This window comes from Puma concolor, chromosome C2, assembly GCF_028749965.1.
Source record: "Puma concolor isolate L17-30 chromosome C2, mPumCon1.1.hap2, whole genome shotgun sequence".
Lineage (NCBI taxonomy): Eukaryota > Metazoa > Chordata > Mammalia > Carnivora > Felidae > Puma > Puma concolor.
The window spans coordinates 36,196,408-36,224,234 of NC_141675.1; the positions used below are offsets into that span (position 1 = coordinate 36,196,408).

At 47.1% G+C, this 27,827-nt stretch overlaps 1 protein-coding gene across 3 annotated transcripts in view; it reads left to right on the forward strand.

Moving 5' to 3' along the window:
- The window catches only part of CLSTN2 (calsyntenin 2), a 609,330-nt gene that overhangs the window by 558,065 nt on the left and 23,438 nt on the right, over window positions 1-27,827 (forward strand). For all 3 annotated transcript variants that reach the window (XM_086674405.1, XM_086674406.1, XM_086674407.1), the window contains 2 exons: window positions 9,754-9,916; window positions 26,453-26,619. In XM_086674405.1, the coding sequence (XP_086530531.1) occupies window positions 9,754-9,916; window positions 26,453-26,619 (330 nt within the window). The remainder of the gene's footprint in view (window positions 1-9,753; window positions 9,917-26,452; window positions 26,620-27,827) is intronic.

A 27,827-nucleotide genomic window follows, 5' to 3' on the forward strand; every position in this document is an offset into this window, starting at 1 on the left:
CCTGTCTCTTGGACTGCCATCCTGGTGAGCTTGTCAGAATTCTAAGTATTTGACACAGACACAGCTTTACCCCCAGAACCGTGCTCCAGCTCTCTGAGCTGGGCCCCCACGTCCCCCTTTTCTAAAGGATCCATTTCCAGTGTCGCTGGCTTTGGCTGGTTTTACGGTAATCATTCATTCGTTCAGTCAGTCGGTCCGTCTACAAGCGCTCACTGTTAAGTGGCCATCACGCCTCTTACGCTGTACCAACCGCGACAGGCTCACAGTCTGGGAGCAGCACCCACCTCGGCCCCAAGCCAAAGCATATCGCTTTCCACACCTTTCCTGTGTCAGGGCGAGCCATTGGTTTGGTCTTTGTGCAGCTGACTATGATCAGGGAAAGCACACCTGGGGAGAAATCGTCCCTTTCCTAATTGTCAAATTTAAGACATGTGCTTCCTGGCCTGCCTCCGCAGCTCCAGTGCGCGCCCCGGGGCCCTGACAGGTGTCAGCTGTTCAGTAAATTCATGAGGAAAATATCCCCTGAGGAATTCGATGGCACGTCCTGGAAGCAACAACTGAGGCAGGAGAAAGCTTGGCAAGCTTAAGAGAGGCCTTTTGCTTTGGGGGCAAGGGAATCCTACTGCTCAAAAGGAAGAGCTACAGCCAAGGTGTGTGAGCAGAGGCAGGGAAGTCAGTCGGGGACCGGACGGGACGGTGGGGGAGGGGAGAGACTAGGGCAAACGCTGGAAAGTGGGAAGGGACTGGTAGAAATCTTCCTGTTTTGTTCACTGTCACATCCCCAGTGCCCGGAAGTTGCCTGGGACACAGTGGGTACTCTGTTAATATGTGTTCTGCGAACTTAATGAATTTCACAGCATGCGTCTTCTGAGATTTTTTTGTTTGTTTCAGGTGATATTCATAGGCGCCTAACAGGCAAACAGGATAAACGCGGTGAACAAATTTGCTAAACTGACTAGTCTATCGACCACATTAGCGTATTAAATTCTCTGAGGCAAAGGGTCTCAAACTTGACTTGTCTGAACATCCGGAGGGCCTGTTACACAGACTGCTGGGCCCCACCTGCAGGGCTTCTGTTCATTGGATCCGGGGTAGAGCTGGAGAATCTGCATTTCTAGCAAGTTCCTTGGTGACTTCGCTCAGGCTGCCAGAACAAAATACCACAGATTGGGTGGTTTTAACAATAGACATTTATTCGTCACAGTTCTGGAGGCTGGGAAGTCCAAGTTCAAGGTGCCAGCAGATTCAGTTCTTGGTGGAAACCCACTTCATGGCTTGCAGAAGGTCACCTTCTTCCTGTGTCCTCACAAGCAGAGAAAAAGAGGGGCTCCGGTCTTCCTCTTCTTATAAGGACACAAGCACCACCAGGGGAGACCCACCTTTATGACATCACCTCAACCTAATTACTTCACAAAGACCTCGCGCTGGGCATTAGGGTTTCACCATATGAGTTTGGAGAGGATACAAACATCCAGTCCCTAACACTAGCTGGTGCCGATGCTGCTGGTCCAGGGACCACACTTTGAGAACCACTGGTCCGTGGAGTCTTGCTAGAAGAAACCTGATTAACTGTGTAACATGAAGCTTTTCTAATTTTGACCCTGACCCCATTGTTCATGATATATCTTGCAGGACCGTATTTTACAAAATACCCACTTGGGAAAGAAGCCTGAAAGGGTCACACTTTCCCGAGTGATGGCCAAAGAGGGGCCTCATCTCCACTGGTTGGCCCCATTCTTCTTGCTTACTCGTGCGGGAGACCCAGCACCCAGAATGTACAATGCCCACTTCATGTGCAGGTTTGCTGCCCCCACGCATCTGGCTCTCCCATGAAGCTGCCAACCCTACCTCCATGGGGCTTTGTAGAGTTTGCAGGTCAGATCCAGGCTGGGGAGAGAAGCTTTGGTTTGGACGAGAGACTAACTGAAGTACCATTTTAACACGTAAAAATGAGGCCATCCATCAGTAAGATCTGGAAGTTAAGGGATCTTCCCAGAGTTGTCCTCCAGAGGTGGGGAAGGGAGATCTGACTGGCATTGCTGAAAGGCTGTGGTGGGGAAGAACGAACCGCTGATCCAAGAAGCTGATTATGTTGCGGAATTCTCTACCTCAATACAGGGGGTTCGTTGTTTCGCCGCTTCGAAGGATGAAGAGGTGGACACAAAATGAGCAGCAGGCGAAAGCTTATTAGAGTATAAGATCAGAAAGGAAGAATGGTGTGAAAGCTGTCTACAGAGAGGGGGCATTCGAAAGGGAATGCCCGTGACTATAGGCAAGGGTCCTTGTTTTATAAGGTTCTAGTCGTCTCTCCCTTCCCTTCCCCATCATTCCTTCTCAGGTTCCACCCTTATTGGCTGGATGGCTCTAGGTGCAGGGCTGTCCCTTCCTGATTGGCTCGATTCCATTGCATGAGCGGTGGTCTGTAGCCACATCATTCCTTGTGGGTCATACGCTTTGTGGTCTACTACTTATTTTTAGTTAGGTCTTTTGTCAAATTCCTGACGGGAACCTCAGGGGGGTAGATGGTGTCTGATACATTCTTAGGAGGAACCTTACACCCCAGGGGGGTTGCTGTGGTCAGAGACGCCCAGCATTGTTCCAAACTACGTGTTTTTCCGCACCCAGGGACCTCAGGTCCTAACCCTCTCTGCCTTTTTTCTCTTATCTTTTCCTATCGTAATTACATACGCAAAAACCATAGCATGGTGCCAGGCATATCATCAGCACATAATAAAGGTGTGTTTTCTCTCCCCCTGGACGAGTTTAAATCGTGGGTGCGAGCAAGTCTTGATTTACGTGCTCCCGGCACAAACTGCAAGGACAGATTTTCAGGATTGTTTTGGGGATTGGCCCAAATGTTGCTCAACCAAATTGCAAATGGAGGTGGTCTCTTTGACACAAGCTACCTTTCATGTTTCCCGGTCCCCTGGGCTCCACCGCCCTGAGTCAGCAATTGCTTTTTGACAGAAGGCCCAGCGGGTGCTTTCTGAGCTGTCATAATCACCTTCCCCGAAAACACACTGTACTTCTCCCTGCCAGTCTGGAGGTGCAGGCAACCTCCTGGGAAGATCTTAAAGAGATCTGCAAATAAGAGTGGCATCTTTGCTTTGGCATGAGGTTGGTCTTGGCAGTGACCAAAACCTCATCTTTCTAAATGTTCCCAAACAGCGGCCTGAGGCCAAAGGGCCTTGCAAGTCCACAGTGAGAACTCGATTTGCATGGTTTCAACACTCCTGGTTCAATCACTCTCCGTTTCAGGAAGGGAAGTTTGGTTTTGACTTGCCCTTCAAACATGTCCTGTGGGGCGGGGGCTAGGGGGCTCTGTGTGTCCACTGTCCTCTAATTTGTCACAGGAGGGGGCTGTGGAAGTAAAGAATGGCTTTCTAGAATGCGAGGGGCTACAATAGAGTAGTACATGCATCGGCAGGATGCAAGAGGTCCTCAGGAGCCCAGCCCCCCTGCGGTCCCCTAGGGGGGGCCCTCCCCACACACATCTGTCAGGCTGTCTGTTGGAATATGTCCTTTGATCAGCCATAGAATCCATACACCTCTTTGTTGCTTTATCAAATTCTCGTTGTTCTCTAATCTCATCTATCAGCCTGTTCTCTAATGCCATTGTCAGTTTTCTTGATTTATTTTTATTTCAATAACTATGTCTTTTGTTTCTGGAATTTTTCTTTGATTCTTTTTCAGACCTGTTTTCCTCTATTTCCTTTCTAATTGCTCCATTTTCTGTGGTTCCCTGAATGTGGGTTTGATCATTTGTTTTGTCTGCCTTTTCTCTCACACACAAAGGATCGCTTCCTCTTTGTTTTGTAAATTTTAACCCTGAGCTCAAGGCCAGCAGGAATTGTCCTGCCTAAGCCCTGGGTGGTGAGCATATGTAGAATAGATTCCGACTATGTCTTTGTGGAGGGCCTAGAGACTTTGTGGATGCGTTGTTAAGTTTGCGTCTGAGTTCCAGGTTTCTGCATCAGGCAGGCTGTGTACATTTGGAGCCGATGCACACGCACAGAGCAGGCTTGCGGGTCTAACGTCGCAGAGGTGACCTGTTCCAGAGCCGTTGTCCAACTTCCTCCCTGCCTCCCTCGGTCCATCCATGGCTGCCATTGTCCCAGGACACAGGCTTCAGATGGCCCCTCTGCAGCTGCAGGCTTTATGCAGACGTGTCAGGTCGAGTTTTCCCAGGTGAAGGACCTGAGTCTACATTCCTCTCTCCCACTGGCTTTGAAACGACGGCTGAAAGGGTGGGCTGCATGGGGCACCTGGGTGTCTCAGTCAGTTGAGCGCCCGACTTTGGCTCAGGTCATTATCTCAGAGTTCATGGTTCAAGCCCCGCGTTGGGCTCTGTGCTGACAGCTCCGAGCCTGGAGCCTGCTTCCGATTCTATGTCTCCCTCTCTCTGGACCTCCCCCGTTCATGCTCTGTCTCACTCTCTCTCTCAAAAATAAATAAACATTAAAAAAAATTAAAAGAAAAAAAGAAGAAAGGGTGGGCCATAGCCCCTCCGCAGTCATTTGCTTCCAACAACAGTCAGGTGCAGCTTTGGGGGTTTTGTTTGCTTTTTATACCTAAGGACTTCTAACTCTCTTATTTGTTCTGTTTTGTCATTATCGCTGTTCTGTTTTATGCAGCATCTCAATGTATTTGGAAAAGGAAAGGGGTCTGCATATCTGCTCAGGCTGCAAACACGTGCTTGGCATTGTATATGCTTTATTTTAGCTCCCTTCACACAATAACCCTCTGATTGGGTACTCTTTATTATCCTCACTTTACAGGTGAAGGAGTCAGGATTTAAATTTTTCAATTATTTTCCCAAAGCCCACAACATGCTTCCCCAGAAGTTGTTAAAGCGGGTGTGACCCCTGGCCCATTCTCCCCAGGCTTGGCCTGCACGACTCCCACCGGCGACCTCCTTGGCTGTCTCTCTCTGGCTCCCCGAGCGCAGCGCCGCCTGCTGGCCACCAGCAGTCTGCAGGCTCTGCCCACCCACACTCACACCAGACCTTTCCGGCCATCCCCCTGCTGCAGATGGGCCTCTCCCCTGGCCCAGGTGCTTTCCCTCTTGCAGTAGCCTGTCAGAGACGCACTCCCTCAACTTCCCCCCCTCCAGTGCATGTTGTAAATTCTGAGCGGGAGTGAAGGTAGACAGAGGAGAGTGGATGAGAGGGGCGTCATCAGAACTTGGCAGCACGCGGGCAGAGGGGGGGAAAGAGTGAGGCAGTCTAAAGCAATGCCCAGGGTTCTGGCTTGGACGATACATAGGATGAGGAGCGCTTGCTGAGGCAGGGACACAGGAGGGGGCGAAGGGGGGACTGGAGCATGGGGGGTGTTGGGCTCAATTTTGGACACCCCGTGCGTCCGAAGTGCCTGTAGCACGTCAGGTGGGCCACTCGGGGACAATCTGACACACAAGCCCATCACTCAGGAGGTAAGTGTCTGCACCAGACCCTGATTCGGCGGTGAGTATGCGAAGCTGAGCCACTGGTTGTGTGTGAAATAGAGACACGAGAGGCTGAGTGTGGAAGCCCGGGTGGGGTGCCTGTTACACCTAACTCCCTACATCCGCTCCTCGACATCAGAAACCATATCCTTTCTCTCCCTTTATGTTGTAAAGGTGCCTGTGTCAAACTGGCACTCCTCCTGTATCGGGTTGCAGCGAGGATTCACTAGCCTAAGGAGTATGAAAAGCTTCTTCAAAAGGGAGAAGCATGTTCCAGGATTGATTGTTGTTATGACTACCATCCTCCTCCCCCCTGCCCCAACTCCCCCACACCTCCTACTGCCTGAAGAATAAAAGCACCTCGGATCCTTGGGCCTCACTTCCCAATCTATCCCTGTGGCCTCCTCTCCCACCCTGGCCCTTCCCAGACCAGCCTGACCCCTCCATACTGGGTGCCTGTGCTTCTTCCCCCGCCACCCGCCTCCCAGTGCAGATATCCTTTACAGGGCCACAGTGCCAGCTCCGGATTGGTTTTTCCAGGAAATCAGGAATGTTTGAGTGCAGCAATTCAACGTGAGATACTTTTGCCTCCCACCTATTATGTGCCAGGGGCTGCACGCTTTAGAGGATATTTGGACCGACCAGTCAGCAGCCTGATTTTCTCCTCCTCTCTAGTGGGAGGCTTCCATGGCCCGACTCACCCTGGAGTACCCTCCCACTCCCAACACAACCTCCTTTGGCATCGTCTTTGCTACCTACCGTTCCTCAACATGTGTCCCCGGGTCTCTGGTCTCTGGTCTCTGCTTCACTTGCCAGCTAAACAGCATCCCAGCCGCCCATCCTGGGAACACACCTGCAAATTTTCACAGAGAAAGGGTCTCTGGCCCCACCGAGGTCCTGGGCACCGCCTCAGGGGATGACACGGGACATGCTTGGTGCCAACTGCATTCACCAGTGATTCATGAACAGTCAGGAATTAAAGTTCTTCTCTCCCCCCAGGAAAGGTCACTTTGCCTAATCTCCTTCTCTCACGGTTGAGCCATTGCACTGACACATTTATTTTTGCTGCCTCCTGGCTTGATCATTTTTTTATTACAGTTTGTCCCTCCGACTCTTAACAGAAGGCTAATGCAGGTCTCCTCCTGATCACAGATCCACGTTAGTGAAACCCTAACTAGGCATCTCCTTGGGCAGCCTTCATAGATTACTTGGTGCCAGAAGTCTGCACGCATTCGCCGAGTCTGAGCTCGAAGATGCCCAATCAGGAGCTAAGTAGGAAGCTCCCCAGCATTCCTGCCTGCGAGTCTTAGCTCAGGGAGCTCCCCACTCCCAGAAGGCCCTCCCTTTTGACCTTGGAGAATATAAATCTTGCCATCTTTTGTGAACCATCTTAAAATGAGATAAAATGTATCCCCTTTCAAATTGCCAGGATTGTATGTCTTATTAACACTCAATGTGGTAAGGGTACAATGCACGAACACTCTTAGAGTCTGTGGGCAGGAGAACAAAAAGGCACAAACTTCTGCCGGAAAAAAAAATGACAGCGTGTGTCATGAGCCTTCAAACTACCTCCAACCTTTGACTCGGTAATTGCACTTCCATGAATCTTTCCCAAGGATATAATCAGAAAGGCAGGCAAATAATTATTCATAAATAAATATAGTATTAGGTTACAGCATGTTTTATAACTGCTGGTACATAATTACTATGTGATTCTAAGGACATATTTAAATATGGTTTAGTATATGCATACTATACAGCCATCTAAACTGAAGTTGGTAAAGGCATTTTAATGCTGACATTAAGTGAAGCCAGCAAACTCAAATCATATACACAGTATGATCCAAATTGACCTTCTCCCACTGTTGTTTCACAGGACGCTTACAGGAATGCTATAAATAGAAAAATTCATTTTCCAACAAGGTTGGAACGTTATTATAGGCATATACTTCATACTTTGAGGCTGCTGGGAGCCTTGGATATGCAAATGAAATGGGAAATCCAAAAAAAAAAAAAAAAAAAAAAAAAAACCAAGACCCAGTATACATGGTCGCTGTTTTTCTTCAGGGCATCACAGGGGCTGCTGTTCATGAATCATGCTTCGGAAAACTTGTGGGGGGGGGGGGGGTAATACCTAGGAAAAGATTCCTATGTTGAAAGGGGTCACCGCTGCTGTTAGTTATGGAATTATTTTATTTCTTCCTTGGAATTTTTTTTTTTTTTGTACAAAAATGCTGTAAGTATCGTGAAAGGATGCGAGCCAGAGGATCCTTCTCCTCCCAGCATCAGCAGTGTGGAGTGATGTAGAGTCAGTCAGCACACGGGTCCTACACAGCAGTCATGCCTGAGAGGATGGCTGCCAAGAGGGTGGTATGGCGGCCAGGACAGGGGGGCCCCCCTGGGCTGCCTGGTTGACTCTCATGCTCTGCCCACATTTCAAAGGGCACAGGATACGGTCAGGGTCACAGCACTGCCACCTGCTCCCACCCCACCCTGGGACTGGCTAGAGATTTCTCCATGCCTCAGAGAACATGAGGCTCTGAAATATGCCACCTGCCTACTCTTGATTGCAGACTTCAAGTCCAAGGTGCACAGGATGAGCCTGCTTGGATTAGATGCCTCCTCCTTAGCTCCCCACTCTTCCACGACCCCTAGGCTCTGTTTCCAGTCTTCCTTTGTACCACTCCCACACCGCTGGGTCAGCCCTACCCCAGTCACAGGCCCAGCCTAAGAGTCTGCCCCAACCCAGGATGTGGCCTCAGACATGGAGCAGGACGGATGTAAACTTGGTTAGAACCTCATTAGTAGGTACTGAGCTGTACTTGCATTGGGGTGTAATAGGATTTTGGAAATACTTGCTCGGACACCTCCTGATTACTTTCCAAGGGCCCCTAAAATATTCATCAGCCTTTATCAGGCTAATGGGCTTCAAAAGGAGCAATTTTCTGAGACATGAGACAGGACAATATAAAAAGAACATTAAGGAAAAAATTCCTATTCCAAAATGAAAGGGAAAAGATCATTTAGCATCCCTGTTGGTGTTATCTATTCATGAGAAACAGCACATTTAATCCAGAATGGGCTGTAGGGAGGGCTTTGATGCCCTCACCTTGAGGTCACCTTCATGCAGAACTCATCTGTCTCCGCTGCCACAGATGGCGGGGGCAATGGAGACAAGAAGATACAGATGAGAGGCATTTCAGAGGTGGACTCCACAGGGTGAAGAGTGATTTGAGGGAGAAGAGGTGTGGAGGAGAGGTTTGAATGTGACCCCAAGACACTGGCTTAGGGGATCAGAGGGAAGGGGCACCATTCTCCAGCCTGGCCATCTTACCTCGCTTCCCAAGGCCCACCAGTCTTGGTTTCTATTTTGGATCATGCTGTGAGAGTTCAGCATCTTAAGGTCAGGAATTATGGCTCCATCTAGCCCTCAGCGTCTCTACCTGTCCATTAAAGTTTTGGTTACCACCATAAGATCAGAAATCTCAGGCACAAAAGTTGGGAGAGGCGTTAAGTGTAAGAGTGCCCTGCACTTACCTAGGCCAGGAGGACCATCTGTGGCCCTTCTGTGCCTCCCCAGGAACACTCCAAGGTAGGATTCAGGTGAATCCCCTTGGAAAGACTATGTTTCTCAGAATGTATTTTGCTCGATTTGAAAGGCCCTGAGGTTACAAGAAGAGCTCCTTGGGCAAGGCTTAAAGTAGAGACAAAAGAATTGGGCGTTTCTACTCTTCTGCATTCCAACCTTCTTCCTCACCCGATGTTCTTCACCTCCTCTCTTGCTCCTTTTGAGCCCCTAATTCTCTGCCATTTTCTTCTTTTTCTTTCCCTTCTTCCTCCCCTTCTCTATCTCCACCTTCACTTCTACTTTCAATCTTAGTATCTTTCTTTTTAGAGCTTCTTCATCTATCCCCAAGCTTAGGAAAATAATTTCATTTAACTTTTTTCTCTATTAAAGAACTAAGAAAAATTTTATACAAAGCAAATTTAAGCTGTCAGCCCCACCTGTCCCCCAAGAATTTGCCAGCCTTGACAACTGTTAATTATGTGACCAAGATGCTCTGCCCATGCTCAAATACTTGCCTGATGATTGGAATCTCTGGTGTTCCTCTACTCCATGGTTTGCCCCATGGTGTTGGACATGAGCCTCTCTAACCTCAGTTATAGCAACCATTATTTTCATGTGGTTCTTTGCAATAAAAACTGTTCACGCAAAATGTCTTCTCTTCCTTTCATAATTAAAATAAAGGCCTGTTTGATGTTTCATTGCATATTCAATTTTAAGTGTTGCTTTTCTTTCCTTTCATTAGATATGTGACAAAGAATGGCATTACTATGTCATCAACGTGGAGTTTCCTGTGGTTACTTTGTACATGGATGGAGCAACGTACGAACCCTATCTGGTGACCAACGACTGGCCCATTCATCCATCTCACATAGCAATGCAACTTACGGTCGGCGCTTGCTGGCAAGGTAACTATACGTCAAGCCCTTCTCCCTGGCCCATCTGTATACAGTCCGTGAAAGGTACTAATAGAAAAAAGGGGAAAACAAGTGATGTGAGAATTAGCTTCGAAAACTTACTACCCCCTACTAATATGACAGGACTTATAAAAATAAGGATTAATCCAGACACTAAACTTGTGTCATAATAAAGCACTTGGCTGGAGACCAGATTCTGCTTTTAGGTTAACACGAGCAGTTTCATGGTTGCCTCTGAATAGGCTAATGCCTTTTATTGTTCTGGAACCTTACATAGTTTCAAATTGGGACTGTATAGAGAAAAGGCTGAATGTAGAATCCCATATCAAAATTGCCTTTTGGCTCTGTTGAGTGCTAATCAGGAACCAAGGATCTCCTTTTATCCCCACACAAGTTGTCCAAGCCTCCAACCCTCTGCTCTGGGAGCTCACACATATGTAGGGCTATGAGGGGTGGATTGTCTATAGGCGTGAGACAATGGACGGCCACTCTCAAGTTCAGCTCATTGCCTAGCCCCTGCCCTGCTGATTAAGGACAGAGGTTCCTTATTGCCTTCCCACTCAAAGGTCTCTGCTGCCCCCTCAGTGCTGCTGCTGCCTCTCCTGCATTCCCCAAATTGGAAGACTAATCTCCTCTTTGGAAGCAGAAAAACCTGCTCTTTGAGCATACATTTTACCCTCTGTCCTTCACTCAGATCTGTTGGAATCTTTGTTTTTGCTCCCTTAAAAGCTAGGGTGCTATAAAGTACCAATGAAAGAACAGAGGGGAAGAAAAACATTCCCCAAATAAGCAGATTAATACTTTGAGATGACCCAACCTCAGGTTGATGGATTCCTCAAAAGCTAAGATTTGTGACTTTGACCATTCGCCATGGGGGGCTCAGGGTAGATAGAGATGGGCTGTGGTAGAAGAATATGTCTTCAGAGAACCAGTTAACCAAGGAGCGATCTAGAGGAGATATAGGCCCCTTTGGGTTGAGACAGAGTTCTAGGCCACACCATAAGAGATACGACAGAAAGATGCACACATAGCTCAGCTCTGGGAACACTAGGGATACACAACCGAGTAAGGAAATAAAGCACAAATGAGGCAAGGGAAGAGAAGATGGATGGATGAATAGATAGATAGATAGATAGATAGATAGATAGATAGATAATTATGACATGAGCCAAAATCAGACGCTCAACCAACTGAGCCATTTAGGCACCCTGGGAAGAGAATATAAATAAATAAACACACACACACACACACACACACACACACACACACACACACATATATATTTAATTTTTTAAACATTTATTCATTTTTGAGAGACAGAGCATGAGTGGGGGAAGGGAAGAGAGGGAGGGAGACACAGAATCTGCAGCAGGCTCCAGGCTCCTCCAAGGTGCAGCACAGAGCCTGATGCGGGGCTCGAACCCACAGACTGGGAGATCATGACCTGAGCTGAAGTCAGACACTTAACCAACTGAGCCACCAGGAGCCCCGAGAATATATTTTTAAGTTGAGGTCACCAATTTAACATCTGATATATGTCATATGATACTAAAAAGTTCATTGAACATTTCAATAGAACTTGGTAAGAGCTTCATCATTGTTGCAGAATTTCCCAGGAATTCAGAAAAGGGAAACTGGGTCAACTGGTAAGAGTCCATGAAACTAATGAGTACAACAAGCCCCTGATTCAGAGATTACACAGGAATGACTAGTCACTGAACACAGCTATGCCCGAGTGATGGCCCTCATACGGTTCAGTGTCCCAGTTGGACACCACAGCCAGCCTGTGGATATTTTGGGACATAGCCTGGATGCTACCCACAAGTTAAGGGGGCCCCAGTAATGTCCTCACTATGAACCTCACCATGACTCTTCCTCTAGAGGACTTCAGAGAACACATCAGGCTCCCTGTCACACCAGCCTGCAAGGGAAACCTGCCCCCACCTCTGAAGGGCAATTGTAACCACTGCTGTCCAGCTGCATGCCCATTGGGTGGGGAAATAGTCCCACCAAAATAAAATGCGATTTTATAAAGAACTAGGATGACCTCTTTGAATCAGTTACAATAGGCTAAGTTGTGCTGCAGTGACAATCAAGTCCCAATTCTCAGGTGCTTAAAATAATTCTCACTTTACACTTGCTGCAGACCAGTGGGGGGCTTTTCTCTGATTTCTCCTCAGTCTGAGACCCAAGCAGAGAGAGCAGCTGCATTGCTTCGTACTGAGAAACAGGAAAAAGAAAGCATGACGAATGGTGCATGAGCCCTTACAGCTTTCACCTATGAGTGACACCAATCATTTCTAATCACATTTTATTGGCCAAAGCAATTCCTATGTCCACACCTAACCCCAACAAGGCAGGGAAGTAAAATCTATAATGTGTCTGGAAGAAAAACTGAAAATATTTTATGAACAACACTGATGAACACCATGGTCTGTCCACTTACTACTCTACAGCTATTTGACTGTCCTTCCCACATAAAACATAGAACTACCCTTCCCTAATGAGGCAACCCAAAAGTTTGACCTGTTACTGGCTCCAAGCTCAACATCCAGATTCTCTGAGTGATTCCTGGTGATCTGTCCCTTCATCGGGCTGAGTTGCACAGGAGGCTCTATCTCAGGACCAGATGTAGCTCTGCTTGATCTGGAGACTTCCACACTAATAGGGAGAAGTATGTGCTGCCACCACAACCATCACCCCTACACACACTCACACTCATACACACACACACACACACACACACACACACACACACACAATGCAACAGTGGAATCAGTCAGAATAACCAAAAAAAAAACCCATTTCCACTAAATAAGAGGAAGAATTAGAGAAACACAGAAGTCTGGTTGCTAGCAATTCTGAAATCCCTCTGGGCAGATGCTTTAAGGGCCCTACCCTAGAATGGAGAGTGTTCTTCGTGGTCCCTGACTCCACTTTCTGGGAGATGTTTCCTTCTCACTATCCACCTAGGCCACGTCCAAAGACGGCATTGTCATTGCATAAGTAACAGCACTAATACTTTACCTGATTTCAGCTGATTTAAAAACTATTTCTCAAAAATGCTTTTCAAACATTAAACGAAGGTATATGTTTATTTTAAAGGAATGTGGGAGAAAGTGCCAACTAGGGTGTTCACCACCGAGTATTTCTGCCCTCTTCCCAGACAGGGATGCTAGGACTATCTTTGTTGGAGTAAGGTGTGGTCATGTGACTTGCCTTGGCCAATTAAATGTGAGTGGAAGTGCCTGATGTCATTTCCTGGATGAAACTTTAAGAGCCAGTATTGCAAGGAGGTCCTTTACAAACCTGGTGTTTACAGTCCCGTGATAAAAGCACTGTTAGATAAAGCAACTTATAGATAAAGAAACTGAGGCTCTGAGAGGTGAAGTAGCTGACCCTAGGTTACCCAGCCAAACCTGCCTGACCCCAGGTCTTCAAAGCCTGGTTTCTTCTTACTGTGGCTTGCTCCCCCATTGCTAGTTGATCCTTTTGTTGATGTGGTTATGTATCTGGGAAAATGCGGGAGCCGATGTGTATTGATACAAACTCTGTCAACCTTTTACCTTCGGACACATCTGACAACTCTGCAATCAAAAAGCCACAGCAACCCTGCTTTGCAATTGCTAATCCCTTGCTGTATACTCCCTTAAGTGACCCTGCACAAAACCAAGGGAAAGGGTTTAGCCTTGGGAGTCAGAAAAGTTTGAGTGTGAGTCAAATCCCAACCCTGCCACTTACTAGCTGTGCGGACCCAGCAGAAACTTCGACTTCCCTGAGCAACTCTTCTCTATTCTATAAAACTAGGCTAATGCCTCCCTTGTCATTCTAAGGGTTAGATGATAGGAACATGGAGCGTGCTTGTCATGTTTCAGTTGAATAAATGTATACATTTGAAAACATCTGGTCTCCTCCTCCATCCATTCTTGCTCCTTGCACCTAAGCCCAATATGGCAGACGGTCTACAAGACCTTTTGGTATGCTCTGACTTCTGTGATTCCAGCCTCCCTGTGACTCCTTGCATGCACCGACTCTATTCCCCTCCCCCAGGATGAACCCTCACACACAGACCCTACTCCCCCAGGTCCATCTACAGGTCAGAAGGGTCAATGAGGCTGGACACTAGCCAGTCAGAAGACAAGTATTAGAACATGGCCCTTGTGGCATAGGCAGGAACCCGATCGTGTGGTCTTTCAGGCCATGGACATTTGGGTATCTTCCCTGAGAGGAAAGGCAATCCATTGGTAAATTTTTAGCATAGGAGAAAATCCTTAAAAGTCTTTAAACTTGGGCTTTATAGGATCGGTAAGAGTTCACTAGCAAGACAGGGAAGGCAAAAGCATATGCCATAGCAGGGAAGCTTCACATAGACATGCTGAGGATGCCCTGTCACTGGAAGGTACACGGACCAGAAAGAGTACAGAAGAGGCTGGGAAGAGGAGTTGAGACGCCATACTGCCTTGATAAGGAGCCTGGATTCTCCTGAATACGTACATCCTCCTTAGAGCCATGCTTTGTCTTAGAAGAACACGTCAAAAGACCTTTCAATAGGACATGGTGCTGTGAAATTGACAGCCTATGATGCAGCCCTTATTTTGACATGTTTCTATACTTTCTGAAGTCCACTTACATACATATTATAAGCCTGCTGGATGAGCCTCTAATTGCCTCTGGGCCTGCTATTGTGGGGAGACTTTTTAGGTACCTCTGAGGTTGGCAAGGAAACTAGTTCCCATTTGTGAAATTTCCAATTGGGGTTTAACAATGGGAATAGAAAATAATTTGATAGCAGCTGCTTGTTGGATGCTCCCGGGAACTGGCTCCAGCACTGTTGCTGGGTAGTGCTTGGCAGCCCCCATTAGCCTACTGTGTCCTGTTAGTGAATTTGAAAGCCAAAGTAATCAGTGGAACTTCATTTACATTGGTATTTTTTCCAGTAATTAAAAAAAAGAGAGAGAGACTTCATGTACACTTAAGAAATATTGCCAGTGCAGGCTCGAGCGCAAAGCATATCTTAATTGTAGAGAAAAGCTTTTGCGGTGAGGACGGACCTCGCATCACAAGAATCCTCTTCCCCTGTGTGGCTGATGCACACCACCTTGACTTTACCTCTGTGCTAAGAGTCACAGTGTTCTCAGGATGCAATCAGACCCTCCTGGGGTTGACTTCAGTCTATGCCAACTCAGAAACTGCTGCCTTTAGGCAAATTCCAGGTTCCTTGTGTCTCTCTGGGTCACACCTTGGGACAAGATCATTTAAAAGACTAATTAATTTGCCCTCTTCCTTAGATTTCCTACTCATCCATTTCTAACAGCAAAAATTCCGGTTCTACTGGGGTATATTAAAAATTGTATACTCACACCTGCTTCGGCCCTGGACCTCTAAACTGGGGCCACCCACACAGGGACTGGAACCCAGCTGTCCCTGGGAGCGAGTCAGGAAGGCTGCTGATTGCATCAGTCCAGGGTCTTAGGGAGCCCCCAGGGTTTCAGGGAGATGCCTCAACAGGTGAAAGCCTGGGTCACCCCTCCCCCAATACTACAACCAAAGCAGCTCTGTGTCACCTATTTTCTAAGGCATCTGGGTAAGGATTCTTTCAACAAAGGAGCTAACCACGTTTCAGAAGCACAATTCTAGGCACATCCTCAAGAAGCCACCAACCTGCTCCCTCACTGGTCCTCATCTACTCTTGGTGGATCTCATCACAGACTTCCCTACTTGTTGCTCGTCCCCAGCAACCACCTCATCCCTACCTCTGCTGGGGACTCTCCTCCAGTGCTCTGGATCTTGGCCTTCCTAGAGTGTTCAGCTTTGCCTGCCCCTGACTGTGACTTTATCCTGGTCTCAGATGAGGAGAGCTCTTGCTGAGTCCTACCCCCTACTTAACAAATAAAGCCACAGGAGATACAGAAAGGGATGGTGCTAAAAATTAGAACCTCTTGTTAAAGGACGGATACAGAACTCCCATTGTGGCTTTTGGGAGGAGTCAAGGCAAAGAACAGGAATGGTCAAAAGTGAGATAAAAAGGCAGAAGTAACTCTGAGAGTGGCAATAATCAATAGTATGTGATCTTCAGAGGCGAGTTGGGGCCACATGTGGTCCTGAGATCTGGTACACGTTTCCGGGTCAACTTGTCGCCAGACACTAAAATTAGTGCAGGGACTTGGAGTACATGCCTTCACTTAATAAGATTGGTCTAATTTAGTACAAATTCTCTTAATAAAGTCTGTGTTGAAATTATTCTGCATCCCCAGGGTCTCTGCTGCTGGAAGCAAGAGGCACGTGCTAACATATTCTGCCTTACATTCAGGTGGGCATTTCCCAAGGAGGGCTTCATGAAGCTCCAGTTCCATAGGCTGCCCCTTTCACAAGGAGGCCATGGTCAGGTTTGGGAAACTGCATAAATTATCCCCACAGGACCACGTTGGAGAGTCACAATGCTTGTTAGCATATTAAAAGCTCTCAAAAGCCCACCAATGAAGCATTCTGTTTGATATTACTTAACCCATGTTTCTCAATCTCATTTCACTATGGAACTCACTCTTTGTGAAATAGCGTTCTTGGAGCACTCTTTGGGAAATATCTCACTGGAGACGCAGGTCTCCATCCCTACCAGGCCATGAGTTTACAGAAGGCAAGGACTGTCTGCTCTCACAGATTCTCCTCTCCTCACCTTTCCCCCTCCACTAGTAGGTCAATAGCTAATGTTTGTTGAATTACATCCCATTTGTTTTTTTAAAGTTTATTTATTTATTTTGAGAGAGAGAAAGAGAGAGAGAGAGAGTGTGTGTGTGTGTGTGTGTGTGTGTGTGAGAGAGGGGCAGAGAGAAAGGGAGAGACAGAGAATCCTAAGCAGGCTCTGCACTGTCAGCACAGAACCCAACATGGGGCTTGAACTCACGAGCTGTGAGATCATGACCTGAGCTGAAATCAACAGTCGGATGCTTACCCAACTGGGTCACCCAGGCACCCCACATCCCAGTTTTGAAGCTGTTTTGACAAAGCTATGTGGTTTGTGGTCTGACACACAGGGATGACTAATAAGGTGTTCCTTAGTATCATCTGTATCAACAAATCAAGAGAAGATTGTTCTAGGCAATGGAGTTAATTTGATGCAAGGGCATCTTAGTTTAATAGATGAAATCAGCTTTAAAAATTCATGTCTGGAAACACAGTATAACTGGGTTGTAATTCTAACTTTGTATCTTATTCCAAAGATTATATATTTTTTAAGTTTATTTTTGAGAGAGACAGAGACAGAGAGAGGGACAGAGAGACAGAGAGACAGAGCCCAAGTGGAGGAGAGGCAGAGAGAGAGGGAGACACAGAATCCGAAGCAGGCTCCAGGCTCTGAGCTGTCAGCACAGAGCCCGATTTGGGGCTCACACTCATGAACCATGAGATTATGACTAAGCTGAAGTCAGACGTTTAACCAACTGAGCCACCCAGGCTCCCCTTTCCAAAGATTATATTAATAAGAAAATTTGAAAACCCAAAATATTCCACCAGAAAACTGCTAGAATTGATTCATGAATTCAGCAAAGTTGTGGGATATAAAATCAATACACAGAAATCAGTTGCATTCCTAGACACCAACAATGAAGCAACGGAAAGAGAAATCAAAGAATTGATCCCATTTGCAGTTGCACAAAAAACCATAAAATACCTAGGAATAAATCTAACCAAAAAGGTGAAAAATCTATACACTGAAAACTATAGAAATCTTATGAAAGAAATTGAAGAAGACACAAAAAAATGGAAAAAGATTCCATGCTCCTGGATAGGAAGAACAAATATTGTTAAACTGTCGATACTACCCAAGCAATCTACATATTCAATGCAATCCCTTTCAAAGTAACACCAGCATTCTTCACAGAGCTAGAACAAATAATCCTAAAATTTGTATGGAACCAGAAAATACCCCGAATAGCCAAAGAAATCTTGAAAAAGAAAACCAAAGCAGGAGGCATCACAATCCCAGACTTCAAGCTATACTACAAAGCTGTAATCATCAAGACAGTATGGTACTGGTACAAGAACAGACACTCAGATCAATGGAACAGAATAGAGAACCCAGAAATGGACCCACAAATGTATGGCCAACTAATCTTTGACAAAGCAGGAAACAATATCCAATGGAATAAAGACCGTCTCTTCAGCAAGTGGTGCTGGGAAAACTGGGCAGCGACATGCAGAAGAATGAACCTGGACCACTTTCTTACACCATACACAAAAATAAACTCAAAAAGGATGAAAGACCTCAATGTAAGACAGGAAGCCATCAAAATCCTCGAGGAGAAAGCAGGCAAAAACCTCTTTGATCTTGGCTGCAGCAACTTCTTAATACGTCTCTGGAGGCAAGGGAAACAAAAACAAAAATGAACTACTGGGACCTCATCAAAATAAAAAGCTTCTGCACAGCAAAGGAAACAATCACCAAAACTAAAAGGCAACCAATAGAATGGGAGAAGATATTTGCAAATGACATATCAGATAAAGGGTTAGTATCCAAAATCTATAAAGAACTTATCAAACTCTACACCCAAAAAACAAACAATCCAGTGAAGAAATGGGTAAAAGACATGAATAGACACTTATCCAAGGAAGACATCCAGATGTCCAACCGACACATGAAAAAATGCTCAACATCACTCATCATCAGAGAAATACAAATCAAAACCATACTGAGATACCACTTTACACCCTTCAGAATGGCTAACATTAACAAGTCAGGCAACAACAGATGTTGGCGAGGATGCAGAGAAAGAGGATCTCTTTTGCATTGTTGGTGGGAATGCAAGCTGGTGAAGCCACTCTGGAAAACAGTATGGAGGTTCCTCAAAAAACTAAAAATAGAACTACCCTATGACCCAGCAATTGCACTACTAGGCATTTATCCACAGGATACAGATGTGCTGTTTCGAAAGGACACATGCACCCCCATGTTTATAGCAGCACTATCAACAATAGCCAAAGTATGGAAAGAGCCCAAATATCCATCAATGGATGAATGGATTAAGAAAATGTGGTATATATACACAATGGAGTGTTACTCGGCAATCAAAAAGAATGAAGTCTTGCCATTTGCAACTATGTGGATGGACCTGGAGGGTATTATGCTAAGTGAAATTAGAGAAAGACAAAAATCATATGACTTCACTCATGTGAGGACTTTAAGAGACAAAACAGATGAACATAAGGGAAGGGAAACAAAAATAATATAAAAACAGGGAGGGAGACAAAACAGAAGAGACTCATAAATATGGAGGACAAACTGAGGTTTACCAGAGTGGTGGTGGGAGGGGGGATGGGCTAAATGGGTAAGGGGCACTAAGGAATCTACTCCTGAAGTCATTGCTGCACTATATGCTAACTAATTTGGATGCAAATTGTAAAAAATAAAAAATTAAATTAAAAAAAATAAAATTTGACAAGGGCTTGGAGCAAAAAGAGTATTGTCTTAGTTTTTCTAAGAGATACACCAGAAGGAAGGAAAGAGGCCACTGAAGAAAAAGTGAAAACTCACGTGATGTAATCTGATCTTGGAGTTCCTTGGTTCATGCTGTCCCTCTACCACTAGCTGCCATTTTTGAGTACCTGCCCTGTGCCGAGCTAAATGCATGTCTTCCCCTTTTGCAACCCTATTGCCTGGGTGAGAATGGGATCCCCGTTTTGCAGATGAAGAAACAGACAGAAGAGAAGTACCTCACTAGGGGTCGCACAGAGCCTGGATTTGCACCTGGGCCTCTGCCACCAGAACTCTTATCCTTAATTGCACTGCTACACCACCTCTGCTTCTAGGGACATGTAAAAAGCCAGATGGAGCTTCATACCCAAATACAGAAGACCAGACAATTCTGAAACCTGGAGTCAAATCACTTGTACAAACCCCCAGGGCATTTTCCCCACACATTGGACAATGTCCAAGCTGAGGCCTAAAAGGAACTACAGGCCCCTCAAGGCATTGTGGTTCACTGTAGGGAGGGTTGAGTTTGGAGCCATAGGAAGAAAATTCCAGACCCTCACTGCTGCTCTGGGTCTTTGAAAAGTGTCTTGCCTCTATATTCCTTAGTTCTTCATCTGGAGAAGGAAGGGGGTATCCTGGATAATATAGGATAATAATAATCCACTCCATGAATTCAGGTCCCCAACCCGACAGAGCTGACTTTGGGCTCATCTATAGTCATATGTTTTGCTCTCTTAGAACATGCCACATATTAAATGTCTGCTGGGACAGCTGGAGGGGGATACATAGAAACAAAAAAGGGTGAGAAACCTGCTGAGAACGGCCGTGGCCGGCCACGACCACAGGTGATCCATCTCCACAAGTCCCCTGCAGCCCCTGGGTTGCGTGGACAGTTGTGAAGCTACAGCTTGTGGGGGTCTATTACACACTTCACTTAGTCTTTGCGTTCCATGGGTGTCTCCATCACTGACAGGAGGAAATGAGGGAAAGCGAGATTTCAGACAGTCTTGCCATTTGCATTGCTCAAAATTGATACCCAACCATCCGTGAAATTGTGTTCATTGAGGGGCGTCCCCATCCACAAGCCACACATAGAGCAGCATTCGAGTCAAGCAAGAGGGAATGTCGCACCCACTCCACCGTGTGTTTCTCAGACTAAACAGCTGTGGGAATGACGGCGGGAAAGGAAGCACCAGCAGCGTCCTGCACACACCTCACAAAGGGAGGAGACAGCACATTCTCACAACACGGATCTTCTACTTGGAGGGAAGTGGATGTTACTGATTGAAAAGCTATTGAGGTGGGTGGGCCCCACCTCTCAGTTGAAAGAAAGCTGAGGGGGAGTTCATCCCCAATGCAAACTCTGGCTCAGAATACAAGCTACATTAAATCACGTTTGCCAAATACTACTATTTCTCAAGACAACTGCATTTCCCAGAAAACCTGACACAAATCATTGGGAGTTGTTGCTGAACCCAGTGTCCACAGAACCCAATTATTCGGACAGTCTCTCCCGGCATTGTGTCGGTCCCAGCCTGTCCCCATCTTTATGAAGCAGCCCAATTACTACATCCTCCAAGGAGTCCTCTTTGAGCCCTCCCAGCCACATCTATTGTATGGCATGCAGGTCAAAGCCTTGGAAGCAAGCAAGACCTGAGTTTGAATCTAGGCTTCACTAATTCCTGGCTGTGTGGTTTGGGCAAGTTATCTAAATGTGCAACATCATCTGTAAAAAGAGTTATACGTTTAGCAGGTAAGAATCAGAATTCACAAAGAAAAATTATTTTTTCTACATCCATCTTAGTTTCATTTCAAACCCCTATTCCATCTGAGTGGGGGAGATTTAACCTTGGCAAATTAGAAATGTTTCCATTTCCTTGGGGCTGATCGATTTGGGGAGTACTGATGTGGGGCTAGGGAGTTGAGGGGGCCCCCAGCCCTCTCCCCAAGCAGGTGTCTGCTGAAATGGTGCTCGCCTCTTTGGTCCTGTCACTGATGGGCCTTCTGGCCTGGCAGCTCTCTCAGCATTTCCTTGCCTTCCTTGAGGGCACAAAAATATCTTCGCTGCTTCTCATGCTCTCTCTGTAAGACCATCTGCGGTCCATCTGCCTGTCTGTCCAGATGCGACAGGCAGGCATTCCCTCCAGCATCAATGCTCCCCAGCCCCAGCTCAGCCCAGGTGGCGGGCTTTAGGTGCCTCACTCAGCACCCCTGTGCCTTATCCCCCTCTGCTGCCTCCCTGCCAGCCTCCCTCCCCAGTCCAGGGCAACATTTTCTCCTCTGGGGGAAGCCAGATTTTCTTCCTCTATTTTCCCCCAAATGTTGATCCATACCCAGATCTTCTCCATCCTCCTAAGGACTTAGGCTGCTGGAAACAAAACCGAGGAAGAAGCTCAGCTTTAAGCCCGATCTGCTCTTCTCCTTGTCACAACCCTCCCTGTGGCAATGAGCAAAAGCCAGATATGTGTCTAAATGGAGGGTAAGGTGGGAGAAATAGGAAAAAATCAAAAGAATAGACAGATTAAGATCTCAAACGTACTATCCTGCCACTTAAGTATTAAATAAAATAGAACATGAAAGCACTTGCCATATTTTAAGGGCCTCATAAACAATGGCTATTATTCTTTCCCCTATGATCTGTTGGACACATCATCTCTGTCATTTGTTTGGAAATTAATCATGCACTGCCTTAGAACATCTATTGTACTAGCAATTTACTCTTAGATTTTTATCTTCCCATTGTCTACACTTTATTCTCCCAACTAATGTAAGTTCCTAGAGAGCATGGTCTATATCTTATAATTAACTGAATATAACAGAGGGCTAGACATTCAGCAAACACTTTAAAAATGTGTGCAGATCTAGCCTCAAGAATCCAAAATCACATTCGCAAACATTTAGAGAAAGTTCTTTGTGTAAGAAATCAGGTTATGTTTTTTTTTTCCTTCAAATAATTCATGAGCATGTTTGTGTCTAAATGTTAACAGAGGAGCCATGTGGTTTACGAAGACACCCCAGATATTAAAAAGAGATTTTCAATGTATCTATTATTTTTTAAATCCTGAATCACAACCACCCCTGAGTGCAAATATATTTCAAATTTTATGCTGGCCTCCTATTGCAAAGTGCTAATTGAATTGATTTCCTGGAGCTGCATCACTAATAAATACAGTGCACCATAGATGTGGGATTCTTGAGTGAAAAATACAGAATATGAATGTTTTGCTGAGAGAAAATGGTGCGTTGGAAAATGTCTAAGAATCCAAGAGAGTCACAAAGTTTGGTCTTTAAACATGGAGCTGCAGGGGCGCCTGGGTGGCTCAGTCGGTTAGGCGTCCGACTTCGGCTCAGGTCATGATCTCACAGCTCATGAGTTCAAGCCCCGCTTCGGGTTCTGTGCTGACAGCTCAGAGCCTGAAGCCTGCTTCTCATTCTGTGTCTCCCTCTCTCTCTGCTCCTCCCCGCCCCCCACTTGTGCTCTTTCTCTGTCTCTCAAAAATGAATAAATGTAAAAAAAATATTTTTTAAATAAATAAATAAACTTGGTGCTGCAGAGTGAGCATTTCAGGGGACTGAATGACAGAGGGCTCTCTCTCAACCTCACTCTGGATGGGGCCACTGGTACAACAGGATGCCCCAGCTGGCCCCGTGCAGGAGTGAATGTGCTCACACTGGAGGGGCACATACTTCACTACTGGTGTGGCCTCGGGCCACTAACTTCTCTCTCAATCTGAGTTTGCTCCACTGTAACGATAGAATAAGTACCTCGTATCCAAGTGTTTAGTGAAGGTTCAGTAAGATGATGTATCTTGAGGACTTGGCACAGTGTTGGAAACGTAGTTCATATCCAGTAAATGATAGTTGCTGTATCTGCTGCTCTAAGGGGACAGTGGGGTGGACAAAGCAGGGAAGAGATGACCCTCTGAATGCCCCGGAGAGTGGCAACTCTGCGACTTGTACCCAAGACACACCCTTCTTCCTGCAGGTCCACAGAAGTGCCCCTTTTGCTAGAATAGGAATACACTAATGGCACGGAGGACCCTACCCATGGGTGCTTTGATAACTAAGATCAGAAGGCTTCAGGAGGGTTCCCCCTACTCCCAAGTCATTGCCATGTCAGGGCATTCCTCAAAGCCAAATCTCTTTAGAGTTCCCCGTGGACTGAGTACTTCAATAGAACCTTCTAGTTTCATTTCCAAAGTGAAGACACTTTTGGCGGCAAGTAACAACAGTGTGAGTCAAAGGGCTTAAGCCATAAAGACGGATGATTGGCTCCCACAGCTGAGGATGCCCTGTGGTAGAGCAGTGAGGAGGTCCACTCAGCACTCTGCTAGGATCCTCCTGGCCCTTCTCTCCTTCATGCGTCACCTTGGTCATCCCTTGTCGGCCTACAAGATGGCTGCAGCAGCTCTTAGCCTTCCATCCTCACGTAATCATCTCCAGGGAAGAGAGCAGGAGCAGGTTCCAGAAACTTTCTGGAGAGAAAATGAAAGCTCTTTTCCCAAAGGCTGCTGGTTAATTTCTCCTCTCAACTCATTGGCCTAATTTGGTCTCATAATTATTCCCGGGCCAGCCTCTGTGATTTAGTGGACGCAGGCACCGATTGGCTTCATCGTGGTACTGGGTCCCAAGTCGACACCTGAGTCAGTCACTAGAGCAAGGGAAACAGGAAAACCTGATTCACCGTGACTAAATAGAATCCATCCCTGGAATTCAAGTCCACTCGGCCAAACCTCTGGGCACTGTGACAAGAAAGCAGATGGATGTTGGGGAGACACCACAATGCCCGGTACTCTGCTGGCATTAACTCACCGTCTCTTTTAGTTCAGGAAACAGTTTTGAAATGTCTGCTGGGTGCCAGGCAGGGTGCAGGATGGTGGGATGACACAGAGGCCCTGTGTTGTTGAGAGGAATAAATGAGTCAACTTAGGCAAAGTGCCTGGTGCAGCCCTCGGCCCCTAATACCTGCTCAGTATCATCTTCATTAAAATGAATAATGCATGAGTGCCCCCTGCCATCCAGGAGAGAGACTTAAACAAACACATTCTAGCACCGTGCAAAGGGCTGAAGGGTAAGCCGGCGGGTGGCAGAAAGGAGAGAGATCACACAGGGGCGTGCAGGAGGCCCAACCTACGAAGCTTCTAGCCAGTGATTCCTAACCTTGACTTCACGTTTAACACACCTGAGGACCTTCTGAAACTCCCCCCGCCAATTAAGTCACAATCTCTCGGGGCAGGACCCAGCACCAGAATCAGGTTGACTTTTTAAAGATCCCCAGATGATTAAAATGCGCAGCCAAGGTTGAGAAGCACAGTAATAGGCTATTGAGGACATAAAACGCACACGTGTAAACCATTAGCAACACTGGGTTGCGAGGGGATGTGAAAATGAAGTCAGCGCTCCAAGGCACAGGGCAAGGAGAGGACACAGTGAGCAGGGGGCTCAGGACACAGAGCGTGGTAGGCAGGGTGGCTCATGAAAGGTTTTGTGTGCAGCAGGGGACAGGAGATGGGATTTGCCTAATGTAAGCAGTTTGGAGGTGGTGCCTTAGGGGGAAGAGGAACAAGCGGGAGCAAAGTATGTGTGCAAATGTAGAGGGTGTTGAGTGTGGACTCAATCGGGAGAGAAGAACTACACCGTAGTTTCAACAGGTAAATACAAAGAATTATTAACTAACGGAGAATTGGAATAATGAAGGATTAGCCCCTGAGAAGTAGAACTCTGAAGAACAAAGGAAGGCAGGTATTAGAAGTCTCTACTACCCCAGGGCTGAGGTGGGGTGACCAGGGGAGAGCCCTCCCCCCACTCTCCAGCTAAGGTCCAGGCTCTGCTGGCTCAGAGTAGCTTGTTGAGGGCAGAGAAGTCACTGTAGCTTTCTAGTCTAGTAGAACTTGTCAGAAATTCGCCCTTGGTGGTGGTGTCTCACTGGAGCACACTTCCCTGGGGACACACTGCAGGAGACTTCTGAGAAAGGGTGGGAGAGCCAGGAGGCAAAACCCAGAATTGTCCCCTACAAGCAAGCAGAGGCTGAGAATTTGCAAAACCTTCCCCGGGAATTAGCAAGGCTGGAGTTCGACCCACATCCACGTTTCTTATACATCCTGCCACCCCGCTGAACAAACAGGAGAGCAAGATCAAGGCTGGGCTGTCCGTGTGGGCTGCTCAGAGATGGAACAGGCCTGGGCCCTGGGAAGGCTGTGGGGGAGGAGGATTCCAATAGACCTCAGGGAAGCCTTTAGAGACCTGGAGAAAATGAGAGGAGAGGACTTGAGACCAGCAGCATTAAACAGTCTCACGTGCTGAAGAGCAGGCCTGACCTCAGGACTTGGCCCAGCCGATAGAACAGTGGAGAACGAGATGTAGGCAATGAGAAGAAAGTCAGAGGTAGAACAGAATCAAGGAAGTCCTTCCATGCCAAAGAGCTTGAATTTAAGTGGGTACAAAACCAATTTATTGCAAGAGAGCCAGAGGCCGTGGATGTAGGGCTCTAGGATTCCCTGACTGCCTGCCAGCCTCTTTGTAGAATATAGGGAATCAAAGGCCAGCTTTGGGGTCAGACAGACTGGGACTGACTAGGGTACCAGCTCCAGCGTTCAGCTGTGTGTCCTGGGGCAAGTCCCTCAACCTTGCTGAGTCTCGGGTTTCTTCAGGTGTCAGTGGGAAACGACGGTTCCTTCTTTGCAGGCTTGTTCAGATGAAGTCCCTAGCAGACAGCAGGACACACAGCAGGCCCGCCATCAGTGGCCGCTTCCTGCTCCCTCCTACCTTTACTCTCTAGGCCCTTTCTGTCTTCTAAAGCAGTTCATGGCTCTGAAGGCAGCTGCTTAAAATTCAGGAATTCCAGGATTTCTAAATCAGGTGCAGCTGGGGAGTGCCAAGGTATTGGCGGCAGATGATATCCTCTCGACGGCAGTGCGGCCGCTGAGCTCACCGCTCCGAAGGAAAAGCTCAGGTGGAGGGGACACAGTCACTGTGTCTTTGGTTCCCTGGCCAGATGGTGGTGGCCTTGAAGTGGTGTTTCATCTCCACAGGGCAAATGACCGTGCTTCTTTCACTTCTAGGAGGAGAAGTCACCAAACCGCGGTTTGCTCAATTCTTCCACGGCAGCCTGGCCAGTCTCACCATCCGCCCTGGCAAAATGGAGAGTCAGAAGGTCATTTCCTGCCTGCAGGCCTGCAAGGAAGGGCTGGATATTAATTCCCTGGAAAGTCTCGGCCAAGGAATAAAGGTAAGGAAGGAGCGGGCATCCCCACCAATAAGACATTGATTTATGGGGCAGTGGCTGCCCAGTGCCAGTGGACTCTGGGAAATGGAGTCCTCAGTGTGGAGTTGCACAGAGATGGTCTGGGGGCAAAGGTGCTGACACGGTGGGGAGATTAGCGACCGTGACTTCCATGATGGGCTTCTGCCGTGTCCTGAAATTCCTAGACGAAGGCCTCCTGTATAATCAGTTCACTACGCAAAAGCAGGCACATGTCCAATGCCTACCAGAAGGGAATTGTTGTATTTCAGCTGTTCCTGGGTTGGTTGATTGGTTTTTGTTTTATTTGCCAAAGGCTCAGAAGCAGCATGCAGGAATGTATTTCAAAAATATTTAAAAATAGAATAAAAAGTTTGGCCATGTTAAATATAAATTAGGAAGGAAGGTCAGCCTGGGGTGGGCTGGAATTAGAAAGCAGATACAGAGGTCACCGGGTCTCATGTTGTGAAATTGAAGCACAGATTGGGCTTCGAGCAATCTCTGGCAAAGGGAGTGTGAGCAGATTATGCAAAATAAAAACATTTTGTGTTATCCAAAAGAATCAAAGCTGCATTCTGAGAACAGCGCTTCCTGAGAGGCAAGACATGGCTGACTGTCCTCAGTGAGCGCCCCTCGCCGTCCCCACCCCAGACAGGCAGGGGTAGTTCTGGCCTCACCTGGACCTTAGGAGCTCCGGCCAGCAGGGAGCCTCTGGGAACCTGAGCAAAGAGCTGGGTGAACATCATCACAGCCCCTGTTTGATCCTAACACACCCCTGTTAGGGGTCTGCGGTGAGAGCAGGCAGCCCACCCTCTACCTCCTGGAGCACAGGACAACCCCATAAGCCATCGCCCCTGCCAAACCGTGGAGGCTTCCTTTTACGGGCCATTTCCCAAGGATGGTGTGCCCCCCACCCCCATCTTGTACCTGGTACAGCCCTAGGATCCTCACCTGCCTCCTGCCCTGGGCCTACCTATCCTGGACCGGGAGTCACCCCTCTAGCAGACAGTGCCTTTATGTCCACTGCCAGTGGGACCTGTGGGGCTTGGATGTGGGGAGCCCTGGAGGGTCTGGTGATCTGAGCACGCCATGCTTTTCTGTAAGCTGCAGTCACTTCAGCAAACATGCCACAGACACCCACGTATGGGTTCAGGGCTGGGTGAGGAGACGCGAAACTGAACACTGCCAGCCTTTTA